Consider the following 26,859-nt stretch of genomic DNA (forward strand, 5'->3'; position numbering starts at 1 on the left):
CCAAATTGTCATTAGACAGCTCTGTCATTCCAGCTTTTTGTTATTGGGCTGCAAATGTTATGTTAGAAAGCCCTTAGGCCTCTTTCACACGGGCGTTGCGGGAAAATGTGCGGGTGCGTTGCGGGAACACGTGCGATTTTTCCGCGCAAGTGCAAAACATTGTAATGCGTTTTGCACTCGCGTGAGAAAAATCGAGCATGTTTGGTACCCAAAGCCGAACTTCTTCACAGAAGTTCGGGCTTGGGATCGGTGTTCTGTAGATTGTATTATTTTCCCTTATAACATGGTTATAAGGGAAAAATAAAAGCATTCTGAATACAGAATGCATAGTAAAATAGCACTGGAGGGGTTAAAAAAAAATAATAATAATTTAACTCACCTTAGTCCACTTGATCATCACCATCCATCACCATGGTAAAAGATCATGTGATGGATCATGTGATGACCGGAGTGACGTCACCACAGTTCCTGTTCCTGCAATCAGCAAAGAAGGAGACAGAAGAGAAGCCGGGCTGTGCGATCAAGTGGACTAAGGTGAGTTAAATATTTTATTTATTTATTTTTAACCCCTCCAGCGCTATTTTACTATGCATTCTGTATTCAGAATGCTATTATTTTCCCTTATAACCATGTTATAAGGGAAAATAATAATGATCGGGTCTCCATCCCGATCGTCTTCTAGCAACCGTGCGTGAAAATCGCACCGCATCCGCACTTGCTTGCGGATGCTTGCGATTTTCACGCAATCCTATGCATTTCTATGGGGCCTGCGTTACGTGAAAAACGCACAAAGAGGAGCATGCTGCGATTTTCACGCAACGCACAAGTGATGCGTGAAAATCACAGCTCATGTGAACAGCCCCATAGAAATGAATGGGTCGGGATTCAGTGCGGGTGCAATGCATTCAACTCACGCATCGCATCTGCACGGAATACTCGCTCATGTGAAAGGGGCCTTAGAGGCTTATATCTTAGTATCTTATTCAGTATGACAAGAAAAATATATACGCATTTCACTTCTGCAGTTATTTCTGTTGAAAGCATACAGGGTCGTATTACAGTACAACAAGAAAAATATATACGCACTGTACTGTTGCAGTTATTTCTCGTCAAAGCATATAGGGGCGTATTACAGAAAAAAAGAAAAATATATTCTCAGTGCATTTCTTCAGTTAATTCTGGTGAAAGCGTATAGGGGCGTATTTCAGTAAAATAAGAAAAATATATATGCACTGCACTGTTGCAGTTATTTCTGTTGAAAGCGTATAGAGGTGTATTTCAGTAAAAAAAATACAAATATGTACGCACTGCACTGTTGCAGTTATTTCTGTTGAAAGCGTATAGGGGCTTATTTCAGTAAAAAAAGACAAATATATACTGCACTATTTATTTGTTTTCTGGTTAAAGCGTATAGTGGCCTATTTCATTCCAACAACAAATATATATTCTCAGGTCACTTCTGCAGTTATTTCCGGTGAAAGCGTATAGGGACGTATTTCATAAAAAAAATAAAAACATATACGCACTGCACTGTTGCAGTTATTTCTGTTAAAAGCGCATAGGGCCGTATTACAGTAGAAAAAGAAAAATATATACGCACTGCACTGTTACAGTTATTTCTGGTGAAAGCGAATAGGGGCGCATTTCAGTAAAATAAGAAAAATATATACGCACTGCACTATTTTATTTTTTTGTGTTAAAGCGTATAGTGGCCTATTTCATTCCAAAAAGAAATATATATTCTCAGGTCACTTCTGCAGTTAATTCTGGTGAAAGCGTTTAGGGGCGTATTACATTAAAAAAAGATAAATATATACGCACTACACTGTTGCAGTTATTTCTGGTGAATGCGTATAGGGGCGTATTACAGTAAAAAAAGAAAAATATATTCTCAGTGCATTTCTGCAGTTAATTCTGGTGAAAGCGTATAGTGGCCTATTTCAGTCCAACAAGAAAGATACATGCTCTGTTCCCTTCTGCAGTTATTTCTGTTGAAAGTGTATAGGGGCGTATTACAGTAAAAAAAGAAAAATATATACACATTTCACTGGTGCACTTATTTAAGACCAAAGCATTCAGTGGCCTATTTCAGTATGAAAATAATAATATATTCTCAGTTCACGTCGGCGGTTATGTGTTGAAAGCATGGCTGGGAGTCAGCAGGGTGGCAGCAGTGGGAGGTTGGGAGCCAAACGTGCCCGGGGTACAGCACCTGCTTCTCAGCAGCCTACCTGCCCGGGAAGTAGTGGTGCAGGGGTTCACGGAAGTAGCGGCTGTAGAAGTCAGTCAGTGCGGCTGTTATATGTGTTATTTTGTATTTCAGTACAAAAAGAAAAAAACATTTTCAGTTCACGTCAGCGTGATGTGTAGATGTGTTGAAAGCGTTTAGTGGCCTATTTCAGTACAAACAGAAAAATGCATTCTCAGTTCACGTCGGCGGCGGTTATATGTGTCGAAAGCATTTAGTGGCCTATTTCAGTACAAACAGAAAAATACTTTCTCAGTTCACGTCGGCGGTGGTTAGATGTGTTGAAAGCGTTTATTGGCCTATTTCAGTACAAACAGGAAAAAAAAATTCAGTTCATGCTGGCGGTTATATGTGTTGAAAGCATGGCTGGGATTCAGCAGGGTGGCAGCAGTGGGAGGTCGGGAGCCAAACCAGCCCGGGGTAGAGCACCTGCTTCGCAGCAGCCTACCTACCCGGGAAGTAGCAGGGGTTCATAGAAGTAGCGGCGGTAGCAGTCAGTCAGTGTGGTGGTTATATGTGGTAAAATCTTCACTGAAGTATTTAGGTCGAAAAACTAAATTTATTCAGCGGTCAGCGCTGTGGTTATATGCGGTTAAATCTGTATGATGTCTCTATGATAAATCTGCAGCGTGGGGGCCCCGTGTGGCTTCTACGCACTTTCAAAATAATCCTTTACTTGAGCGAATAGATGCCGGATGACCGGGACGCTCAATGACCTTCCCAGAAGCTGCTGTCGGGAGCAGCGGTTTATTTTTGAGACGTACATATAGTGCGGGGGGAATCCAAAGACCCTTTCCATCTCTGTGCTCCTTTATATGTGGTAAAATCTTTATTGAAGTATTTTGGTGCAAAAAGAAATTTTATTCAGCGTTCAGCGCTGCACTTATATGCGATAAAATCTTTTGTGAATTATTTCGGTGGAAAAACAAATTTCATTCAGCGTTCAGTGCTGCATTTATTTGTGGTAAAATCATTTGTAACATATTTTGGTGGAAAAAATTTTTTATTCAGCGCTGCAGTTATATGTGGTATAATCTTTTGCGACTTATTTCGGTGAAAAAAAAAATTGTATTCAGCGTTCAGCGCTGCAGTTATATGTGGTAAAATCTCCATGATGTCTCTATGATAAATGTGCAGCATGGGGACCCTGCCAATTTCAAAATAATCCTTCAGCGGAGCGAATAGATGCCGGATGACCGGGACGCCCCATGACCTTCCAAGGAGCTTGTATTCAGCGATGCTGTTATATGTGGTAAAATCTTGTGTGATTTATTGTGATGGAAAAAAAAATTGTATTCAGCATTAAGCACTACAGTTATATCCGTACAATCTTTTTTGAATTATTTCAGTGGAAAAAAAATCTTGTATTCAGCATTAAGCGGGTGGGTAGAAAACACAGAAGACATGCAAATATTCCATTCACGTGTCATCTCTGTTTTAGATCCACTCCGGTTTTTTTGCCTTTAGCAATACTGATGGAATATTGCTGACCAAGTGAAGGCGTATGCTCCACAGACAGGATCCGTTTTTTCTGGGTAATTGTTCTGACAGATCAGAGAATGGGGAAAATTGATCAGTGATGTCAACACAAACTTACTGCTGACACCCTCTCCACTCTGTCGGGGGGCTCTACTTGCATAATCGTTTAATAGAACAGGTTCTGTAGACATCTATGTGGAATCAGTTGACGAGGGTTTAAAAGGAATGCGCTACTTCTTGACGCTAACATCTACCTGTAAGGCGGAGTTGATGACGAACCGAATTTTTGAAAAATTCGCTTATTTCTAGTACTAAGAGGTCATTTTTTTTTTTTCTGGGCTGTGCACTACATTACTGCCCATAATGCACATACATATGGTACTTCTTTTAAAAAAGCCCAAGGAGGGACATTATCATGGGAGAACTAATTGTGCTAAAATTTGTTAAGCTAAACCACACCTCTAACCCCATCCAATGTCTAGTTATACATTTCCAATGCCATCCAGTCCCCTTAGCACCCCATCACAGTAGTTATGCCTCATTAGTGCACCCAAATAGTAGCGATGCTCTATTAGTTTGAAAATAATATGGAATAAGGTGGCTGTACTATTAATCGTATGGAGTAAGGTGCAAATCATTTGTATAAAAATTAAGTAAACAAATTTGACAGGCACTCTTGCATTTGGAAGCATATGGGTGCAAATATATTTATTCAGTCCTAGTACAATATAAAACTATAACTAGCAACTTAAAATATGAAAAAATAAGGATAAAATCAAACTTTGATAGGTAGGAGGTATTATACTGATACAAACGCTGGGAGACCGCATGGTATTAAATATATCCACATCATGGCGTCCCACGCTGTAACCCTGATCGGCAAACAGGACAGCTGACTGAACGCCGTATCCACAGCCCTCGCAGTGAAGTGAAGAGAAGCGGAGGTAAGATACACCTGTGCCGGTGACAACGTGGGACGCCATGCCGAGGCACAGCACCCCGCTCCTCACCACAAACCAATGAACTGTGAGTAATATACTGTGGACATTAGAGCCACCCAGTTGAAGATACATGTTGATGGTATACAGCATACGATATAAGACTAGATAAATATCAATATATGATCTTATTGAACAGAGGTTGATCTAATTTTGCAACGTATCTGAGCTTCTATATGGACCTACTTATACATGATGTGGACAGATGTTATACCATGTGTATATGAATATTAGTTTCCCAGGTGTATATGAATATTAGTTTAACACCCCACCATGCTGGCAAATGTACTTATTGACACTTTGAATATATTATATACCATAGCAGTGGAGTGATTAAATCTCTAGTGTTTGTATCAGTATAATACCTCCTACCTATCAAGTTTTGATTTTATCCATATTTTATTTATATTTTAAGTTTTTAGTTATAGTTTTATATTGTACTAGGATTGAATAAATATATTTGCACCCATATGCTTCCAAGAGTGCCTGTCAAATTTTTTACATAATTTTTATACAGATGCTCTATTAGTGCCCCCGAACAGTAGTTATGCCCTCTTAGTTCCCTCGCACAATAGTTATGCACCCTTAGCGTCCTCATACAGTACTGATACCCAATTAGTTTCCCCACACAGTAGTTGTCAGCACTGTTCAATGTTGCATGTCCTGGTGTTTGGGAGAACCACAACGAACTGGAATGACAGCAAGAGTGCACATAGGCAAACCTCTGCATGGACAGATCATCTAATTAGAAGAATGGCACGTAGGGATCCATTCTGTACTGCAGGTGAAATTGAATGTCACTTTCCAATCCCAGGGAGGCAGAAAGTGACTTTACACAACACTGGGCTGTGAGCCAAACACCCAACTACAGGTGTGCCATTGGCCTCATGCGACAGCTCACAAAGCTTATCATGTAGCACAGCAAGACAACAATGGAGGATAGGATGGAGGTCTATCCTCTTAAGTGATGAATCTCGCTTTTGTCTGATGCAACGATAGCCAGGGATTGGTCTGAAGACCACAGGGTAACACCATGACAGGAGACAGTCAGACAGTCAATAACCTCCTTGATAGCATGCTAAGGCATCTAAATGCGTGTGTATCTATGTGTTGCACTCATACTCAATACCGGATAAATTGATATGTTTTTAATATTTTGTTTCCATTTTTTATTATTTGCATAGCAATAACATGTCTATTGATCCAGTGTTTTTCATTTTTCCACAAATTTTCCTTCTTGGTGTTGCAATGTTGAGGAGTGTATATTGGTTTTACAGTGTTGGCCGGTAGATGGCAATGTTGGACAGTACGTATATATTAGAATTCCCTTACACATCTGGCAATAATTAAATTTATACCTGATTTGAACTTAAGTGAAACAAGATATGAGCATAAAAAAGGGTTCCGTTTTTGCTGTTTTGGCAAATTGTGTAGAACAGAATCATTTTACATGGGGATTTTTCCTTTGCACACATTTACTTTATTTATTGTATCCCCATTGTGCACAGATTATTCCCAAAACACAGTAGTATGACTTAATAGTATAACAGACTTTGCATAGATGCATGGAAAAGAAATTCTGAAAACTGTTAAATGTGTTAATAGGAAAACTCTGGCAGTATTTTGTGTAATGAATAAGGCTACTTTCACACTGGCGTTTTGGCTTTTCGTTTGTGAGATCCGTTCAGGGCTCTCACAAGCGGTTCAAAAGGGATCAGTTTTGCCCTAATGCATTCTGAATGGAAAAGGATCCGCTCAGAACACATCAGTTTGCCTCCGTTCCTTCTCCATTCCGCTTTAGAGGCGGACACCAAAACGCTTGCAGCGTTTTGGTGTCCGTCTGACGAAACTGAGCCAAACGGATCCGTTCTGACACACAATGTAAGTTAATGGGGACAGATCCGTTTTCTATGACACAATCTGGCACAATAGAAAACAGATCCGTCCTCCATTGACTTTCAATGATGTTCAAGACTTGGTTAAAGATAATACAACCGGATCCGTTCTGAACGAATGCAGATGGTTGTATTATCTGAACAGATCCATCTGTGCAGATCCATGATAGACCCACACCAAACACGAGTGTGAAAGTAGTCTAACCTGCAATTAGAAAGAATTGTGTTATTAGAAACAGAGACAATTAAATGGAGTATTAAATTGTCTATGTGGATACAAGTTAATCACAGACTCTATAATGAATGTATTCATCTTTCTACTTTACATTAAACATAGAAACATAGAAACATAGAAACATAGAATGTGTCGGCAGATAAGAACCATTTGGCCCATCTAGTCTGCCCAGTAGTTTCTACCATCAGAACTACTGTTATGTAGCGGACTGACATTAGCGATGCGCTAATGTCAGCACTACATAACAGTATGTTTTTTACATTCTGATAAAAGCACTTTTACTATATGCTAATGAGCCTTTGGGTGCTATGTGGGTGTAGAATCAGCACCTAGAGGCTCCGTCTACTCACCCTTTATCCCGCCCAGGTCCCCTGTTCTGCCCGCCCCGCAACTCTTGATTGATGTCACGGTTCGCAGCATCGCTGACGAAATCCTGCGCCTGCACCATTCACTTCTGTATTCAGCGAAGGAGCAGTGAGTGAATGATGCGCTTCTGGTGCCGGATTCCTCACTGCGCCTGCGCCGACTACGTCACAGTGAGGAAGTCGGCACCAGGAGAGCGGCCTTCACTCACTCCGCCTGCGCCGAATACAGAAGCGAACGGCGCAGCTGCTGGATTTCGTCAGCGATGCTGCTAACTGTGACATCAATCAAGAGGAGCGGGGCGGGCAGAACAGGGGTCCTGGGTGGGATAAAGGGTGAGTTAGACGGAGCCTCTAGGTGCTGATTCTACGCCCACATAGCACCTAGAGGCTCAATAGCATATTATAAAAGTGCTTATTTTATTAGAACGGCTGCAGGGACTAATGTTAGAAACATACTGTTATGTAGTGCTGACATTAGCGCATTGCTAATGTCAGTCAGCTACATAACAGTAATTCTGATGGTAGAAACCCTTTAATTCATTATCAATCCCAAGATTTCAAATGTTGTCAGTGAATTAAAAGATATCAGTAAATGGAAGCATTTTTTGTAAAAACTTTTGCTCTTGCACAACAAAACCAGGTGAACTGAAATAGTTCAGCTTTGCAACTACATAGGCTGAATTTAATCTGGACAGCTTCTGAATGTTTCCCTTCATTGACAGAAAGACACTGGACCATGGTAAGACACTGAAAAATATACTAAATTAGGACATCACATAATGTTTTCTTAAAGACTTAATAACTCAATTTTCAGAAATTACAGTTGATACATTACATTGTACTGCCTGGGGCAAAGGATGATCAACTGACACAATTGTAAATTGTATTTGGAAAATATCAGAGCAAACTTTTAATAAAAAAAAAAATAGAATAGATCTGAGTTTGTTACTAGGGAAAATGAGTGGCAGCTAAAATGAGAGACCTAGGAGAAGCCATATTCCTCCTAAGCTAGTCAGTCCCCACAATGCAGAAGATAAAGAGAAGTGCAGATGATAAATTCCTGCCACAGTTACAGAGCTACTAAGCAGACGTATTATCCTGCAAGCTCCAGATTTATAGTGCAGAGGATTTATTCCTGCCAACCATTGCCAAAACCTGCTGGGACCAAAGACCAACGCTGTATTCTGTTTGGATTCAAGTTATCCTCAGTAAAGAAAAGTTTGAACTTTACCTAAAGGTCTGGACATCAATTTCTGCTGCAAAATTCCTCTATTACTCCTATTATCACTACACTTAAATTTATTGCAAGTGAACAAGGATCCAGGAGTCCAGCCATACCCAGGTAGGAGACACCGTTGACACAATTATCACCACCTATAGAGACATTATAGGCCATCACACCACTCAGGCATTCCTAACCTGGGACGTGCGTTATAACACCTTGGGAGGGCCCTGTGATAGTACCCTGCACACGCCGCAATTGGCGTCATGAACAAACTATAGACTATCATCTACACCTGACCCAGCCATTGCATAATTTGGCGTCAGCGTATACCCGTATCCTGCTCTATTGCATGTCCACTTTGTTTAATAGATAAGCAATTCCATTAAGCCTTGATTCTCAAACTGGGGTGAATAAACTGTCTATTTTGACTGTTATGTGGGTGTCTACCTTGTTAAATAAATGAACAATTCTATTAGGACTTGATTCTCAAATTGGAGTGAATAGGCTCTCATTTAACTTATATTGGGCTATCCACCTTATTTAATAAATAAGCAATTCCATTAGGCCTTGATTCTCAATTTGGGGTGAATAAGCTGTACACTATAACTTGTTTAATAGATAAGCAATTCTGGTACGCCTTGATTATCAAAATGAGGTGAATAAGCTGTACTACTGCTGTTATAATAATACTGTTATTGGGGTGTCCACATTGATATTGAATACAGTACCTTATTTTACAGATATAATTACTGTTACTGTACAGTATGTCCAACAGAAAGTTCTCAGGGCCCTCCAAAGAAATGGGCATTGGTAAAAATATTGCCATCAAGTGCCATCCCCCCCATGCCTATGTGCCAGTATCAAGTGCCTCCCGCTCCCCCCATGTGGCAGTAACAGATAGTCCGGTATTAAAAAAAAACACAAAAAAACCCACTTATACTTACCTCCATCACACAGCGATGCGATGTGGGCCTCTTCCAGTCTGTGTCCCACGCTGTACGGCTCAGACGGCGCGATGACGTAATTGCGCCGCCTGCATCGGCCTCTGATAGGCTGCCGGCACAAGGTCCTCAGCCTATCAGAGGAACAGGGAAGGGAGACTCCTCTCCCTCCCCTGCCCCACAGCACAGCCATCTGTATCGCTGTCCTGAGGACGGCGATACAGATGACTATGGAGATGAACGCTTCCACAATGGAAGCGTTCATCTCCCTGTGACCTGCCGTTAGTTTCCGGCCCTGCACCAGTGTCGGGTGGTGGGCTTGGGGGCCCCTAAGGACTCGGGGGCCCGGGGGCAATTGCCACCCTTGCCTATATGGAAGCACCGGCCCTGTCTACAGCACCCTGTTACCCCAGATCCAAGATCACCTGGACTACTGGGTAGCCAAACATAAATTGTGGCCCCAACTTGCTGAGTTTGTCCTGGACAAGATTTTTTGCCTGGCCAGTAGTATGGCATCAGAGCGGGTGTTTAACACACAAAGTAGAGAGATTAAACTTTATAAAGATGAATCAGGCGAGGATCAGCCAGGATTTCCACAGACCGGTGCCTGATGCATCAGACTACATCATTCTGGCAGTAATGTTTTGACTGCAGTGTGCTGCCACATCAGAACATTGTGAAAAGTGGCCGATTACTTCTAGCCACTTGCTTTAGGCACTATTCTGATGCCACACCAGCTGCCTCTGCTGTCATCTTCTCCATCTTCTCCATCTTGTGCTTTTACTGCCACTGATGTTGCCCCTCCACCTCCCCACTCTGTGACTGGGCCACTATGTTGACTCCTCATGCTATTGTTACCCTCACCACTCTGTGACTTTGCCACTAGTGTCCCTTTTTGGCCTTGTTGACATCACCTTTATTTTACCTTTCTTCTGGTCTGTCAGAAGAAACAAAAAATGAAAAACACAACAGATCCTGTCTTTGCAGCATCCATAAGGCCTCTATTACATGGTAAGAATTTTGCATTGGTATTCAATCATGATTTGGAAGCCAAAAGCAGGAATGGGTCCAAAACACAGAAGACATGCAAATATTTCCTTCACGTGTCATCTCTTTTTTGGACCCGCTCCTGTTTTTGCCTTAGTTACCAATACTCATCAAATACTGATTCAAAAACTGACTGAACACTGACCATATGATAGTGGCCATTAAAGTCCTGCATGCAGGACTTATTTTCCATCTGAATAAAACCAATTTCAGATGCAAATACCCAAAATTATGCAAATTGAGCATGGGGCCTCTATCAATAGTCAGCATTTTGCATCAGGATTTTATCATGTTATGGAAGCCAAAAGCAGGAGTGGGTCCAAAACACAGAAGACATGTAAATATTTCCATCACGTGTCATCTCGGTTTTGGACCCACTCCTGTTATTTTGGTTTTAGCAATATTGATCAATTACTGATTTTTTGGGGCGTTGTTCTTCTGACAGATCAGAAGAAGGGAAAATACAAAGTGACGTCAGCACAAATTTACTGCTGAAATACTCCCCACTCTGTCATGTGGGTCCACTACTTGTATCATTGGCATAACAGAACAGGTTATCTAGCAATCTATGTGGAATCAGCAGATGGTGTAAAATAAGACAGCTCTTTCACTCTATAGCAGAATCTTGGGCCACAAAGGTTGAGTTCCCACTTCAGTTATTTGGCCAGTTAATAACAGCAGTTACTGTATGGCGAGCAAAAATCAGGAACCAAACCTACTCTCAGAAAAGGTATCATGAAAAGATCTACCCTGTGTTTTTGAACCGTAACTGGCCAAATAAATTATGTGTGAGCTGAGCCTAATAGTGACACCTGTCACCTGCCTGTCAAACTGACACTCAGTAACTGTTTCACTACCAGACTTTATATGCATGTTGCTGCAATGCACAGTGATGTACATCAAGATACACTCTCCCTGCAGGTCGGGACATAGCTGATTTAATGAGCTGCGTGAAAAATTTATTTGGAATGAACATTTTTATGTTCCCCAATAGGTCATTAAAACACCCCTGGGGACACTGACTTTTTTTCTTGTACTTTTCTTCTATAACTGTGGCATCCAAAAAGCCACAGTTACAGGTCAAATCTATCCCTTTGGCAGAGGCAGAGCTGATCGGGGTCTGAGAAGACTCAGCACCTGTGCTATACCCAAGACACCTGGTGATCGCGTGATTGCTTGGACCAATAGATGAAGTGGCGGACCTGCTTCCTCTATTCACTGCATAGTGCTGAGCACTATGCACAAAGGAAAGGAGAAGGCAGAAGGGGCAATATACTCCTTCGGTTTCTCCTCAGGATCCTAGTTGTCACTGACAGCTAGTGAACCAGCCTGTTCCTGCTAGAGTGCAGGAGCAGGAACTTTAATCCAGCACCATATATGTAAGGCGCGGCACTAGGCACCATGCATGTACAGAGATTGGTCTTCATGAGGATATGATGTTAATAATACATCAGGGAGAATTCTAAACTGGCACTCATTGGAATTGTCCAGATTTTTACTGTATTTCTTTATTTTAGCGCCATAAATTTCTTTCTAAAGTATGCAGCTATTTCTCTTATTGATTCATTGCTATAGTTTAGGGACCTTATTTTGGCTGACATTTACTATGGTGAATGGCACATTTTAGATATATTTATGAAACAAGTCAGCAAAAAGAATAGTCCACTGCCCTTGTCAACGGAATGGGCGGGATTTAGCATGAAATGGTGTGGCTTAAGATGTACTATTTACTGACAAAAATTTGTAACACAAATCTTCCACATAGCAAGAAAACCAATAAGTTGTAGAAAGTTAGACTTTCCCCTGAGGCAATGTGATAAATGAGGTGCAGCTTTAGACTGCCTGTCTAAATTTACACTGTCTACATTTTTATAAAGCATTAGTAAATCTGTCCCTTTGTCCTGTGATGGTGAAAACATAGACATGGTAAACATTAAATGATCTAGCTCTCAATACATTCTACAGGCACCTTTTGATATAAGAATGCCCCATATATATGTTTTAAGATTATATTTAAAATAGGCCACAGTTTTTAAATGCAATATAAGTACGGGGGTAGGTGAGACTTATTGGAATAGTGTGTTATTTCACAAGCTGATATACAATGCTGTAGTAATGTCATTGCAGAAACATGGTATTCCAAACAATCCCTGTAAATTATGGCTGAGACTCTACCTCTTTATTAATGTTTGATCTGGTTGGCTCTGCTACAGAAATGAAAAGCAGAAATCAGACACCTTAACACACAATGGATTGATATAAAAACATTTACAAGCTTTTCAGTCAGCCTTTTTTCCATATACATAGCCTAGTGGGAGCCAAGACATAAAAAGATCAAGCCTTTGCAGTTTTTAATGATACTAAGCAGGCCTGCATGAGTTTAATGGTCACGCTCCAAACTATATTACTTTTCTGTTGCATGACTTTATTTTAAAGCATAAAAGGTAAACAGGTATATTGGATATCTAATTAGCATATTGAGTGAACCTCAACTTTAACATTTGGAAAAATAACAGCAAAGAGCGGGTGTGATATTACCCTTTCACAAGTAGCACCGAAGGAAGAATTCAATTAAAGGTGGATATACATGGCCTGATATTCGGGCAGATTATCAGGAATGAATGTCCCTGCGAATGCTCGTTCCCGACAATCTGGCCATCTAAATGTGCTGCCGGTCACCTGGTGAACTAGTGAAGCGCTCATTTATCGTTTCTGGGCAGCAAATCATGTGGTCTAAACAGCAATCTGCTGCCCAGAAACAATGCAGCTGTATGGGGATGAGCAATCGCAATAGCGATCCCTAGGTCTCATACTGTGGAGGTGATCGTTGCATGTAAATGCAGCATTCTCCTTCACTGAACGAGCAGCTGACTGTCTGGAAGGAGCGCTTCCTTCCTGACAATCGACTTTAAGTTCAGCTTGTGTAAACCCACCTTAGGACTTATGCTTACGTACTGATGGCCTGTCCTCTAGATGAGTCATTAATATCATAAAGGGGTTGTAACAATTTTGCAAGTTATTCCCTATTTGCAGGATCGGGGGTAACTAACTGGTTGCTGGGGGTCTGACCATTGGGACCTCCCACTGATGTGACAATGTGGGTCAGATTCTTCTGTTTTGATGGAGTGGCAGGTTAAGCATTCATCCTGCCACTTCATTAATTCTCTATGGGATTTCCAAAGATAGTCAAGTACAATGCTTTGCTATTTCTGGAGGTTCCATAGAGAATGAATGGAGTGTCTCGGTGCATGCTCGACCTGCCGCTCCATCAGGTAGTAGGACCTTTGGATATGTAGCTGCCAGTCAAATGCTTCTGATCTCGAGACACCTGACAAACAGTTGATTTTAATGGGAAGAGTTTCAATTGCCTATTTTTCTCTACAATACTCAAATACTATTTTTCATACAGATGCTTACTAGAAAACAATAGTAATGTCTTATTTACTGCAAAGATCAACAATAACATCTACAAAACCAGTGGAAATGGGGATGTTCAAGAGGAAAGACACATATTTTTTATTTCTCAAAGCCGAGTGATCCATAGACCTTGAGGTATCTTAGAACAATTCAATCCTACTGTTGTGTTCATATGCATAAACAGTTTTATGGAAGGGAAAGAAAGCTTTTCGAAACATTAAAAGCTTTTTGATTTACTTGTAAGACAAACATTTTTAAAGGGTATAAATTATGGAAAATGGAAGTGGTTTCTTAGCTAATCTGTAAGGCATTCACTTTCATTAAACAATGCCAAGTTTTCGAGTCCAAAGTCAATGCTCAAAATTATAGCTAGCCGCCGGAGTTATCTCATGTTTTCCATTGTCAGGCTGACATAAAACAGACGATGTTCCAGACGGTGCCAGGAGACAGTAGAGAGAGTCCATTCCTGATGTAGTCTGTTACGTGTTAGGGTGATTTACTGAATATCTGGGAGATGAATCTGACAATTAAGTGATAGGACACCGAGTCACCCTAGAAACCTCATAAATAAAAACCTTAGATACAATATCCTAATTTTTTTTTGCATGTTTCAGCACTTTTAGCATAGAAACTTAGAAACATAGAATGTGTCAGCAGATAAGAACCATTTGTCCCATCTAGTCTGCCCAATATACTGAATACTATGAATAGCCCTTGGCCCTATCTTATATGAAGGATGGCCTTATGCCCAGTGGCGTCTCTAGCTTTCAAATTTTGGGGGGAGGCACACTGGGGTCCAGGACAAAAGTAGGGGGGGGGGGGGGGGGGGCAGCTATAACAACGATACATTTACACAAGTACACTTAGAAATGCTGCGATACTTTATGCTATATGTGTCATCCCCATTTCCCCCTCCATAACAGTGTCATCCACATATCTCCCTCCCCGCCTCTCACAGGAGTGTACATTTGACATTTCTAAACTGTAATCCATATCCTGCAGTAACTTTAACTTTAAATCAGGATTAAGCGGCCGCTCATCTCTACTAGTACCTTAACCTTACACCACTCGGCTAGCTTCGGTAACAGGGCTAGGCTACACCCTACAGGCACTGCCTGTTAGCTGTTACCGAGCGAGCGCTGATTTCTGCAGGTCAGAGCATACGGATTACAGTTTAGAAGAAATGTACACTCCTGTGAGCGGTTCAGACCAGTGGTGGATCCAGAGCCTGGTCTCGGAAGGGGCACTTCCAGATTATTTTCTGTCCACCGCCACAGAACAAGGGTGCTTATAGAACAGACTACACAGTGTAAAGGTATACTGTCTATTGTGTGGCACAGTGTAGCGGTGTACTGTATATTGTGTGGCACAGTGTAGCGGTATACTGTACATTGTGTGGCACAGTGTAGAGGTATACTGTACATTGTGTGGCACAGTGTAGAGATATACTGTACATTGTGTGACACAGTGTAGAGGTATACTGTACATTGTGTGGCACAGTGTAGGCTATATGTGTATAACATAAACATATTTCACATGAAAACTTACAAATACTTGGCTTGGCGCTTGGGGATCTCAGACACTACTTCAACACTTTGGCCGGGGACTCTGCAGAGCTGATGTGTTTTATCCTAATGAAAAAGATTTCATAATAAGGATTTGGAGAAGGGGCAGAGGGATAGCAGAGCAGGGAGAGGCTGGTGCTGCTACTAGGGGGTCATACCATGGGGGAGTAATAAAGCCCACCATAATGCCCCCCCAGTAGAAATAATTCTCCTTATAATATGACAATGCAAAAAATACCCCCTTGTAATGCCCCCAGTTGAGCTAATGTCCCCCATAATGTGCCAGTATAAAATACCCCTATATAGTGCCCCCAGTAAATGCCCCCATAGTGCTCCTCTCCCCCTTCCTCCTAGTGCCCCCCATAATGTACCAGTATAAAATGCCCCATATATCGTGCCCCAGTAGATGCCCTCAGTGTCCCCCATAATTTGCAAGTATAAAATACCCCTTCTTAGTGCCCCCGTAGATGACTCAATAGTACTCCTCTCCCCCCTTCTCCATAGTACCCACCATGTGTCCCAGTATAAAATGCTACTGTACAGAGCCCCCCATATAAAATACCCCTTCTTTGTGGCCTCAGTAGATGCTTCTATAGTGCCCACCAATAATGTGCCAGTAATAAGTGCCCTCAATAACGTGCCAGTAATAAGTGCCACCAATAACGTGCCAGTAATAAGTGCGCCCAATAATGTGCCAGTAATAAGTTCCCCCCATCAAGTGCCAGTAACAAGAACCCCCATCATGTGCCAGTAACAAGAGCCCCCCAATGTGTCAGTAATAAGAGCCCAGCCCCCATCACATGCCAGTAATAAGAGCCCCCCCAATGTTCCAGTAACAAGAGCCCCCCATCATGTGCCAGTAATAAGCCCCGCATCAAGTGCCAGTAATAAGCCCCCCATTACATCCCAGCAATAAGCCCCCCATCACGTGCAAGTAATAAGCCCCCCATCATGTGCCAGTAATAAGCCCCCCCATCATGTGCCAGTAATAAGCCCCCCATCATGTGCCAGTAATAAGCCCCCCATCATGTGCCAGTAATAAGCCCCCCCATCATGTGCCAGTAATAAGCCCCCTCATCATGTGCCAGTAATAAGCCCCCCATCATGTGCCAGTAATAATCCCCCCATCATGTGCCAGTAATAAGCCCCCATCACGTGCCAGTAATAAGCCCCGCATCACGTGCCAGTAATAAGCCCCCATCATTTGCCAGTAATAAGCCCCCCATCATGTGCCAGTAATAAGCCCCCCATCATGTGCCAGTAATAAGCCCCCCAATCATGTGCCAGTAATAAGCCCCCCATCATGTGCCAGTAATAAGCCCCCCCATCATGTGCCAGTAATAAGCCCCGCATCAAGTGCCAGTAATAAGCCCCCCATTACATCCCAGTAATAAGCCCCCCATCACGTGCAAGTAATAAGCCCCCATCATGTGCCAGTAATAAGCCCCCCCATCATGTGCCAGTAATAAGCCCCCCATCATGTGCCAGTAATAAGCCCCCCATCATGTGCCAGTAATAAGCCCCCCCATCATGTGCCAGTAATAAGCCCCCTCATCATGTGCCAGTAATAAGCCCCCCATCATGTGCCAGTAATAAGTCCCCCATCATGTGCCAGTAATAAGCCCCCATCACGTGCCAATAATAAGCCCCGCATCACGTGCCAGTAATAAGCCCCCATCATTTGCCAGTAATAAGCCCCCCATCATGTGCCAGTAATAAGCCCCCCATCATGTGCCAGTAATAAGCCCCCCAATGATGTGCCAGTAGTAAGCCCCCCATCATGTGCCAGTAATAAGCCCCCCCATCATGTGCCAGTAATAAGCCCCCTCATCATGTGCCAGTAATAAGCCCCCCATCCTGTGCCAGTAATAAGCCCCCATCCTGTGCCAGTAATAAGCCCCCGATCATGTGCCAGTAATAGGCCCCCCCCATCATGTGCCAGTAATAAGCCCCCCCATCATGTGCCAGTAATAAGCCCCCCCATCATGTGCCAGTAATAAGCTCCCCCATCATGTGCCAGTAATAAGCCCCCCATCATGTGCCAGTAATAAGCCCCCCCATCATGTGCCAGTATTGTAATAAGTCCCCTATCATGTGCCAGTATTGTAATAAGCCCCCCATCATGTGCCAGTAATAAACCCCCCATCATGTGCCAGTAATAAGCCCCCCCAATGTGCCAGTAATAAGCCCCACAATGTGCCAGTAACAAGAGCCCCCCTAATGTGCCAGTAAAACTATTGTAAAAAAAAAACAAAAAACACTTATACTTACCTCCATGTCAGCGATGCGATGCAGGCCTCTTCCGGCCTGTGTCCCACACTGTATAGCTCAGGCGATGATGTCATCGCGCCGCCTGCGCCGGCCTCTGATAGGCTGCCGGCCTAGCGCCTGCAGCCTATCAGAGGAAGAGGAAGGGACACGCCTCTCCCTCCCCTGCCCCGCCGCAGCACAGGCAGATTACTATGGAGATGAGCGCAATGGAAGCGCTCATCTCCCTGTGCCCGGCTGCGGCAGCTCACTTAGGGGGGGGGCATTTTAGTTTGGGGGGCACATGGGGGGGAACAGCGTGATGTAGGGGGGACTTGGCATCCTCTGGCCCCCCCTGGCGACACCACTGCTTATGCCTATCCTATGCATGCTTAAACTCCTTCACTGTATTTGCAGCTACCACTTCTGCAGGAAGGCTATTCCATGCATCCACTACTCTCTCAGTAAAGTAATACTTCCTGATATTACTTTTAAACCTTTGCCCCTCTAATTTAAAACTATGTCCTCTTGTAGCAGTTTTTCTTCTTTTAAATATTCTCTCCTCTCTTACCTTGTTGATTCCCTTTATGTATTTAAAAGTTTCTATCATATCCCCTCTGTCTCGTCTTTCTTCCAAGCTATACATGTTAAAGTCCTTTAACCTTTCCTGGTAAGTTTTATCCTGCAATCCATGTACTAGTTTAGTAGCTCTTCTCTGAACTCTCTCCAAAGTATCAATATCCTTCTGGAGATATGGTCTCCAGTACTGAGCACATTACTCCAAATAAGGTCTCACTAGTGCTCTGTAGAGCGGCAGGAGCACCTCCCTCTTTCTACTGGTAATGCCTCTCCCTATACACCCAAGCATTCTGCTAGCATTTCCTGCTGCTCTATGACATTGTCTGCCTACCTTTAAGTCTTCTGAAATAATGACCCCTAAATCCCTTTCCTCAGATACTGAGGTTAGGACTGTATCACTGATTTTATATACTACTCTTGGGTTTTTACGCCCCAGGTGCATTATCTTGCACTTATCAACATAAAATTTTAGTTGTCAGATTTTTGACTATTCCTCTAGATTTCCTAAATCTTTTTCCATTTGGTGTATCCCTCCAGAAACATCAACCCTGTTACAAATCTTTGTGTCATCAGCAAAAAGACACACCTTACCATCGAGGCCTTCTGCAATTTCGCTGATAAAGATATTAAACAATATGGGTCCCAGAACAGATCCCTGAGGTACCCCACTGGTAACAAGACCATGGTCTGAATATACTCCATTGACTACAACCCTCTGTTGTCTGTCCCTCAGCCACTGCCTAATCCATTCAACAATATGGGAGTCCAAGCACAAAGACTGCAATTTATTGATAAGCCTTCTGTGTGGGACAGTATCAAAACCCTTACTAAAGTCTAGATAAGCGATGTCTACTGCACCTCCTCCATCTATTATTTTAGTCACCCAATCAAAAAAATCGATTAGTTTGACATGATCTCCCTGAAGTAAACCCATGCTGTTTTTCATCTTTCAATCCATGGGATTTTAGATGTTCCACAATCTTCTCCTTAAGTATGGTTTCCATTAATTCCCCACTATTGATGTCAGGCTTACTGGCCTATAGTTGCCCGATAGTTGTACATTAAGCTGGAAGTAATGACACAAGTCATGTTGACAGAAAAGGGTTGTCTCATTTCAGCAAATGGCATTAATGTACACATAGTTAATACAAAAGACACTTACTGATGTACTCTGACTGTCCATATTCTCTTCTTTGCTGACTTGATTCATTTTTCCATCACATTATACACTGCTGCAGTGGCCAGGGGTTATGGCCACTGCAGCAGCACAGATACAAGGTGGCTGGAACGGGAGCTGCTGTGTGTTCCCACTGTAATAGCCACCAGAGAGGCTGGTGTCTTTTCCTATATTGTGCAAGCATGAACACCGCTGCTGAATTGCAGAGTGGTCATAACCATGGAAACAAGCAGTGTATAATGTGATGGAAAAATGAATCAAGTTAGCAAAGGAGGCAATATGGACAATCACAATATATTAGTAAGTCCATGGTATAAAGATGGTATCCTGGAAACGATAAAGCTGAATTATCCTTAGGATAGGTCATCATCATCACATTGGAGGGGCCTTGGCACATGCACCGATCAGCTGTTTCAGGGAGCCGCTGCACTGACTGAGTAATGACAGCTTTCCAAGCACAGCAGCAGACATTGTATATTGACTGTGTTTGGTATTGCAGCGCAGACCCATTGACTTGATTGGGCTGAGCTGCAACTAGGCCATGTGAGCGATGTACAGTAATGTCACTGGCCTAAGAAGAGCCTGTGGTGCTCACAGAGCACCCAGCCTCTTCTAACAGCTGATTAGTGGGGGTCCTAGGTGTCGGACTCCCGCAGATCTTATATTGATGACCTATCCTGAGGATAAGTTATAAATGTCTATTCTCAGAGAACCCCTTTAACTTTGTCTATATGATAAATACCATTTTCTGCAGTGAGATAACCCCTTTAACCATAAACTGTTCAATTAACAGCTAAAGCCAGGAATATTTGAGGGTGAGTTGGTCTCATAGGGTGGTTTCTATTTTCCAAATAATCCTAGATTTGTAACCATAATTGCCACTCTCTAGTCTGTAAAAGTATAACAATTAAAAGGAAACACTGGTTTTAGTGGTCATCTTCTTGGCATTGCTCTCACTACAGTTACACAGAACTTTCAGGAGTACTACAGTGCTAGAGCTAACATATGGAGGCCAGGCAGTACTCCCTGGAAAAAGAATATGCAGGTAAAGCTACTTTCACATCTGCGTTTTTGCTGGATCCCTCATGGATCAGCCAAAACGCTTCTGTTACTGATAATACAACCGTCTCCATCCGTTATGAATGGATCTGGTTGTATTATCTGTAAAATGGCCAAGACGGGGGACGGATCCGCTTTCTTTTGTGTCTGAGAAAACTGATCCGTCACCATTGACTTACATTGTGAGACATGCTAAACATCCGAGGATGCACTCAAAAATGCTGTTTGCAGCGCTTTTGTGTGCGTCATGGGAATGCAATGAAACGGAACGGAATGCAATGAATGGGGACAACACTAAAGCATTTTCGTCCTCTATTGAGATCCTATGACGGATCTCAATACCGAAATGGAAAACACAGATGTAAAAGTAACCTAAGCTATTTTGCAAGAGAAAGAAAACTGTTTCTGTGGTGGCACCTAGTGAAGGTAATTACCCTATAGTCAATGATTTTGTTGCATTTTTATGCCACTCACTTCAGTTTTGAAAAGTGGGTGGAAAAGGGGTTACCATGGTTACCTTTGTTAAAGGGGTTCTACAGGTTGTTTTAACTGATGATCTATCCTCTGGATAGATCATCAGCTTCTGATCGGCAGGGGTCCGACACCCGGGACCCCCGCCGATCCGCTGTTTGAGAAGGCAGCGGTGCTCCAGCAGCGCCGCGGTCTTCTCACTGTTTACCGCAGGCCCAGTGACGCCATAAAGTGAATGGAACTTAGCCGCGCCCAGGCCAGTTGATACAAGTCGTGACGTCACTGGGCCTGCGGTAAACAGTGAGAAGGCCTCGGCGCTGCTGGAGCGCCGCTGCCTTCTCAAACAGCTGATCGGCGGGTGTCGGACCCCCGCCGATCAGAAGCTGATGATCTATCCAGAGGACAATTTATTATTTATTTTAAAAAAAGTCGCAAAATTACTCCAGCAGGGAGGTGGTGTAGAAAACTGTAGTAGCATTTCTAGACAAAAGGGGTTTAATATTTGATAAATTTGGTGCAAAGTATCCCCAATACAGACCCTATATACCCCCTCATGATAAATTTGTCACAGTCCATAGATAGACTATAAATTCCTGTACTTCTGCATTGTGATTTGTACTGACTAAGCACTGCACTTTTATTTCCCTTATTACAGTATAAGATGAAGTAATTGTATGAGTGCTACTAGCTCACATTATATACCTAATAGTTTGGCTTCAATGTATGAAATATTCAGAAATGAGTTGCATGCTCAGCATATAGTAAGTGTGTTTCATATCTGTTGTCTACATCTGTATGTTTGTCTGAAGAATAAATATGAAAAGTGAAATGTGTTACCATGTCTACCATGTATTGGTAGAGGAGCTTTGCAGTTCTTTGTACTTTTGATTATAAAGATGGAGGAAGCACACTAGGTGTGGCTGGTTTCAGTTACACGAGACCACCACTAGATGGCAGCAGCATGACGTCTGTGCCTGAACATTTGCTATGCATGTAAAGAAATTCATGTTGTTTCCAAAGATGTCAGCAGATTCTGATTCTCATGAGCTGGAATATGAATTATCAAACCGGCTATGTCCATGATTTGTCATATAACACATGGGGTAATAAAATGAGTTCCACAGAACATATGTTTTACATCATCTTCTCTTGCAGTCAGAGGTTTATATTCCCAAGCCCAAAGGAAAAAAGTAATGTCATTGCCTAGTTGTTTTCTACAGTAACATGCCATATATTAATACTGGTGAGATCATCTTACTGTACATTGCCAGCTTCGGCAGACTACAGACAGGCAGCATGATTTTACTCAGCCCGTTCCAGCTGTTACAACATAGGGTGAATAATCATAGCCAGCGGCTAGATATGACTACATGGAAACTATTGACACTTTAACTCTGCATAGTACAATAGCAAAAACTGCCATATGCAGTAATGGTAACACAGCAAACTACGTGACCAAGGGCGTTTTACAAAGGATGATGTATGGATGATGGTGTATTTGACACTAATCTACCTTTCTGCATCTTGTGATGTATCTTGTTAAAGGAGAAGTACTAGTGGGAAACTTCTCTCCTGAAGCCCAAAATGGTCTCAGCAGAGCAACTAATGAGCATAAGGACAACCACTATAGATAATACCTGAAACATTTTTACATTAATTCAGCTCAATTATGGTTAATGGTTAGAATATCCTCAATTAGGCTTGAAAGTAAGCTATTTATACATACTTATTATGTAGACTTACAAGTTTGATATCAGTTTCATGTGGTTTACTAAATTCTTTCTTTACACCAAATGAATGCATTTCTCTACTCTATGAAACGCACAGTAACATATGCAGGGAGAACACAACGCATTGTGCTACAACTACTATACGCCATACACATATGAAATAGCATAGAAATAGCTCTGATGTCACAGAGAATTCAACTTCTTCTTGAAAGAATTTATATTAAGCAAAACTTCCAAAAATAGTAATGTGATCGTTTATAGTAGACTGCTGTATGAAGTGATAATGCCATTCCCTTCAAATATACACAGTAATGCAATTTGCATGTTAAACACAGGGAATATTTATGAAGTGAATGTGATAATAACCCTCAAATCATGACATATACTAGTTCCTTAATTGAAGGTCCTGAAACCATTTTAAAGGTTCTCAAGGTTTTCAGGTCAGCGTGGACATGTGGATGTATGATGCACATCTGTCCATTGCTCCAGCTTATTAGCAGCATCTTATCAGAACATGGTTACCACAGCTGCTTTACAGACCAGGAAGGTCAGATTACATTGCAGCTAGGAACACGTTACTTGCATTAGAAAACGTACATCTCCAGAGCTGCATCTCAAATCTGTTATTATTCCTAACTTCATGTCCTGCTTTCAGACTAAAGCAACAATTGCCATTCTCACAATATGGGGCAGTGTAAGCCTCCTGGTGCATTTTTTTCCTTTCCATTGTTACGTTACATTTAGTGTCTAGGAGTTTTTGACCAGTTAAGGTGAGAGCAAAATAAAAAGTTGAGACAATTACTCACCTTCCTGTTGTTGTGCCAGAATTAGGGAAGGATAAGTCACTGCAATGATGCAGAAAAGAGAGGTTATTTGCACAAAGCTCGTCATGTCTAAATGTTAGACATGAGACTCTAAGTGCAGACTAGGGGAAAAATAAAAATAAATCTTCTTAACTTAGCACCATCAAATGCTCCCCTACCCCTTCAGCTCTGGGCCCTTAAACTGAACTTAGCCACTGAGATTCCTTTGCACTGTTCTTAAATAGGGAAATCTTTGGCTTGCACTAAATTCCAGCCCCTTTCTGAAACTTGAGAGGTGTTGCCATCAGGAAACCCCTTCAATGCTGAAGGATCCCATATAGGGCTTGCATTGGAATGTATTGCCAAGTGAATATGCAGTGTTAACGTGGAATGGTCTGTGTTTGACCTCAAAGAACAGAAAGAGAAGTTAAAGAACACATCTGGAGAAATGTGCATTGTACAAATGATTATAGCTACACATTTTCCTGACTTCCAAATATATAGAACAGATGTTATCAATAGGGATGAGCGGATCAGTGGATGTTTGGGTTCAGCCCAACTTTGAGTCAAAGTTTGGGTTTGGGACCTGAACTTAATCAAAACTCAATCCCAGAACCCGAACCCAATTGAAGTCAATGGGGAACCGAACTTTGGTGCACTAAAATTGCTGTAAAATAGTCGTAGTAAGGGCTAGAGGGCTGCAAAAGGAAGCAACATGGGGGTAAGAGCAGGACAGTTGCCCTGCAAAAAAAAGTGTGTATAGGGAAATGACTATAATAACATTGAATAGAAAAAAATAATAATCTTGAACTAGGAGGCCGAGGTCAAAGTGGAGTAGGAGGTTGAGGAGGCGGTGGACGTGGCGGTGTAGGTAGAAGCGGTGGTGGAGGAGGAGGTAACCAACACTGTTTTTATTGCTTTTTTATTTTTTATTTTCTTTCCTTTATTTTGTTTATTTTTTTTTTTTTTTTATAAATTTGGGAAGACCCCAAAATATTGGGAAATAGAAAACAGAATGCAAAGAGAAAGTGCGCTGGAGTATAACAATGGCTGGGTGCGGCCAGTATACTTGTGTACTTAGCACAAGGTACAGACAAGTCCTGTGGGATCCATGCTTGGTTCATTTTAATGAACGTGAGCTTGTCCACATTGGCTGTGGACAGGCGGCTGCGCTTGTCTGTGATTACCCCCCCTGTAGTGCTAAACTTGCAATCAGACAATACACTTGCTGCAGGGCAGGCCAGCACCTCTAAGTCGTAAAGGGCAAGCTCAGGCCATGTGCCCAATTTTGAGACCCAGAAGTTGAATGGGGCAGACCCATCAGTCAGTACGTGTAGGCATATGCACACGTACTGTTCCACCATGTTGCTGAAATGCTGCCTCCTGCTAAGACGTTCTGTATCAGCTGGTGGTGCTGGTTGTTGTGGCCTGCTGACAAAGCTTTTCCACATTTCGGCCATGCTAATCCTCCCTTCTCAGGTGCTGGAGGTGCCCCAGCTGCGTTGGTGGCTTCTTCCTCCTCCTCCTCTGCCTTCCCCTTGTGCTTCCACTGAGCCCCCGCTGTCAGGTGTGAATGCCATGAGCAGCACGTCTACCACCGTGCGCTTGTACTCGTGCATCTTCCAATCACGCTCCAGTGATGGAATTGAGGACAGCACGTTGTCTGTGTAGTGGGGATCCAGCAGGGTGGCCACCCAGTAATCAGCACTGGATAGAATGTGGGAAACTCGGCGATCGTTGCGCAGGCACCGCAGCATGTAGTCGCTCATGTGTGCTGTCCTCTATGGGAAGGGTATCGTCTGTGTCCTCTGTATCCCCCCAGCCACGCTCTATTGATGCCCATAAGCTGCTTTGGGTGCCACCCTGCTGGGAACACGGTTCCTCCTCCTCATCCTCCAGAAATGTGCCCTGGCTGGAGAGTTGTGTACCTGGCGACAGGCAAGAGATGTGAGTCAGCCCCAGAGCTGCTACAAGATTTCGCCCGTTATCGCACACCACCAGGCCAGGATTGAGACTCAGCTACTCCAACCATTCAACGCTCTGTTGTTCCATGCCCGTCCACAGCTACTGCGCGGTGTGGGTTTTTTCCCCCAAACAGATGAGTTTCAAAACAGCCTGCTGTCGTTTCCCCCTGGCTGTGCTGAAGTTGGTGGTGAAGGTGTTACACTCACCGGATGAGGAGGCAGTAGAGGAGGAAGCGGAGTAGGAGGAGGCAACAGGAGGCAACGACAAATGTCCTGCAATCCTCGGTGGCGGTATGACATGAGCAAAACTGCTCTGCCTCAGGCCCAGCCGCTACTGCATTTACCCAGTGTGCAGTTAGGGAGATATAACGTCCCTGCCCGTGCTTACTGGTCCACCTATCGGTAGTTAAGTGGACCTTGCCACAGATAGTGTTGCGCTTGCACACCTGATCTTTTCCGCCACTTGGTTGTGCAGAGCAGGGATGGCTCGCCTGGAAATGTAGTGGCGGCTGGGAACCAAGTACCATAAGGTTTTCAAAAGTCTCTGCTTCCACCAGACGGAATGACATCAGGTAGGTAAGGGGTACTTCCTCTTTCTCTCCAGTGTTTTTGGGATGGACAGCTGAACACTTCCATGGGATAGTGAGGAGATGCTGGGTGACGGTGGTGGAGGTGGTGATTTTTCTACCATATCCTCAGGTGCAGGTGCCACTGTCACTCCAGAGGGGAAGGAAGAGGTAGAGACCTCAGCAGTAGAGGGAGCAAGAGGGAGTCTAAGATATTTTGTGTTTTTTCAGGTGTGTACTCCACTGCAGATCGTGCTTTGTATTTAGATGCCTGGTCATGCAGGTGGTGCTCATGTTTAGAACATTTATGCCTCACTTCAGGCTTTGATTGCACAGAGTGCAAACCACTAGCGTCTTGTCAGCACATTTTTCTGAAGAACTGCCATGCCAGGGAACTCCTTGGAGCTGGCTTTGGTGTGCTCAGTCCCTGGGTGTGGTGGGCAGTAGCAGGCATACTGGCTAGGGGACGGACACTCTGCTTTTTCACCCTGCTCCCTCTTTTGCTGTGCGGCTGGCGTTGTGTGACCACCACCTCTTCCTCCAAACTGCACACGTCACTCGCATGAACTTGATTCCATGTGGGGTCTAGAACCTCATCATCCTTCACATCATCTTCCACCCACTCTTCACCCATGCCCTCCCTGCCGGTCTGCACACAGCAGAAAGCCACAGCAGTTGGCACCTGTGTTTCGTCATCATCATCATCATCAGAGACATACTGTGGTGGTCCGTCCATGTCCACATCCTGAAATATAAATGGTTGGGCATCAGTGCACTCAATCTCTTCCACTAGGGCAGGGCTAGGTGGACGGCCCACGGAAACCCCCCAGCAGAGTCATCAAAAAGCA

General features: G+C 43.1%; 1 protein-coding gene across 1 annotated transcript in view; it reads right to left on the minus strand.

Annotated features, from left to right (window-relative positions):
* Nucleotides 1-23,703, minus strand: part of COL3A1 (collagen type III alpha 1 chain) — a 106,567-nt gene extending 82,864 nt beyond the window's left edge. The window contains exon 1 of the mRNA XM_040439256.1: nucleotides 23,485-23,703. Coding sequence (XP_040295190.1) covers nucleotides 23,485-23,569 — 85 coding nt within the window. The 5' untranslated portion in view covers nucleotides 23,570-23,703. The remainder of the gene's footprint in view (nucleotides 1-23,484) is intronic.
* Nucleotides 23,704-26,859: the final 3,156 nt, after the last annotated feature.

This window comes from Bufo bufo, chromosome 7 (genome assembly GCF_905171765.1).
Source record: "Bufo bufo chromosome 7, aBufBuf1.1, whole genome shotgun sequence".
NCBI lineage: Eukaryota > Metazoa > Chordata > Amphibia > Anura > Bufonidae > Bufo > Bufo bufo.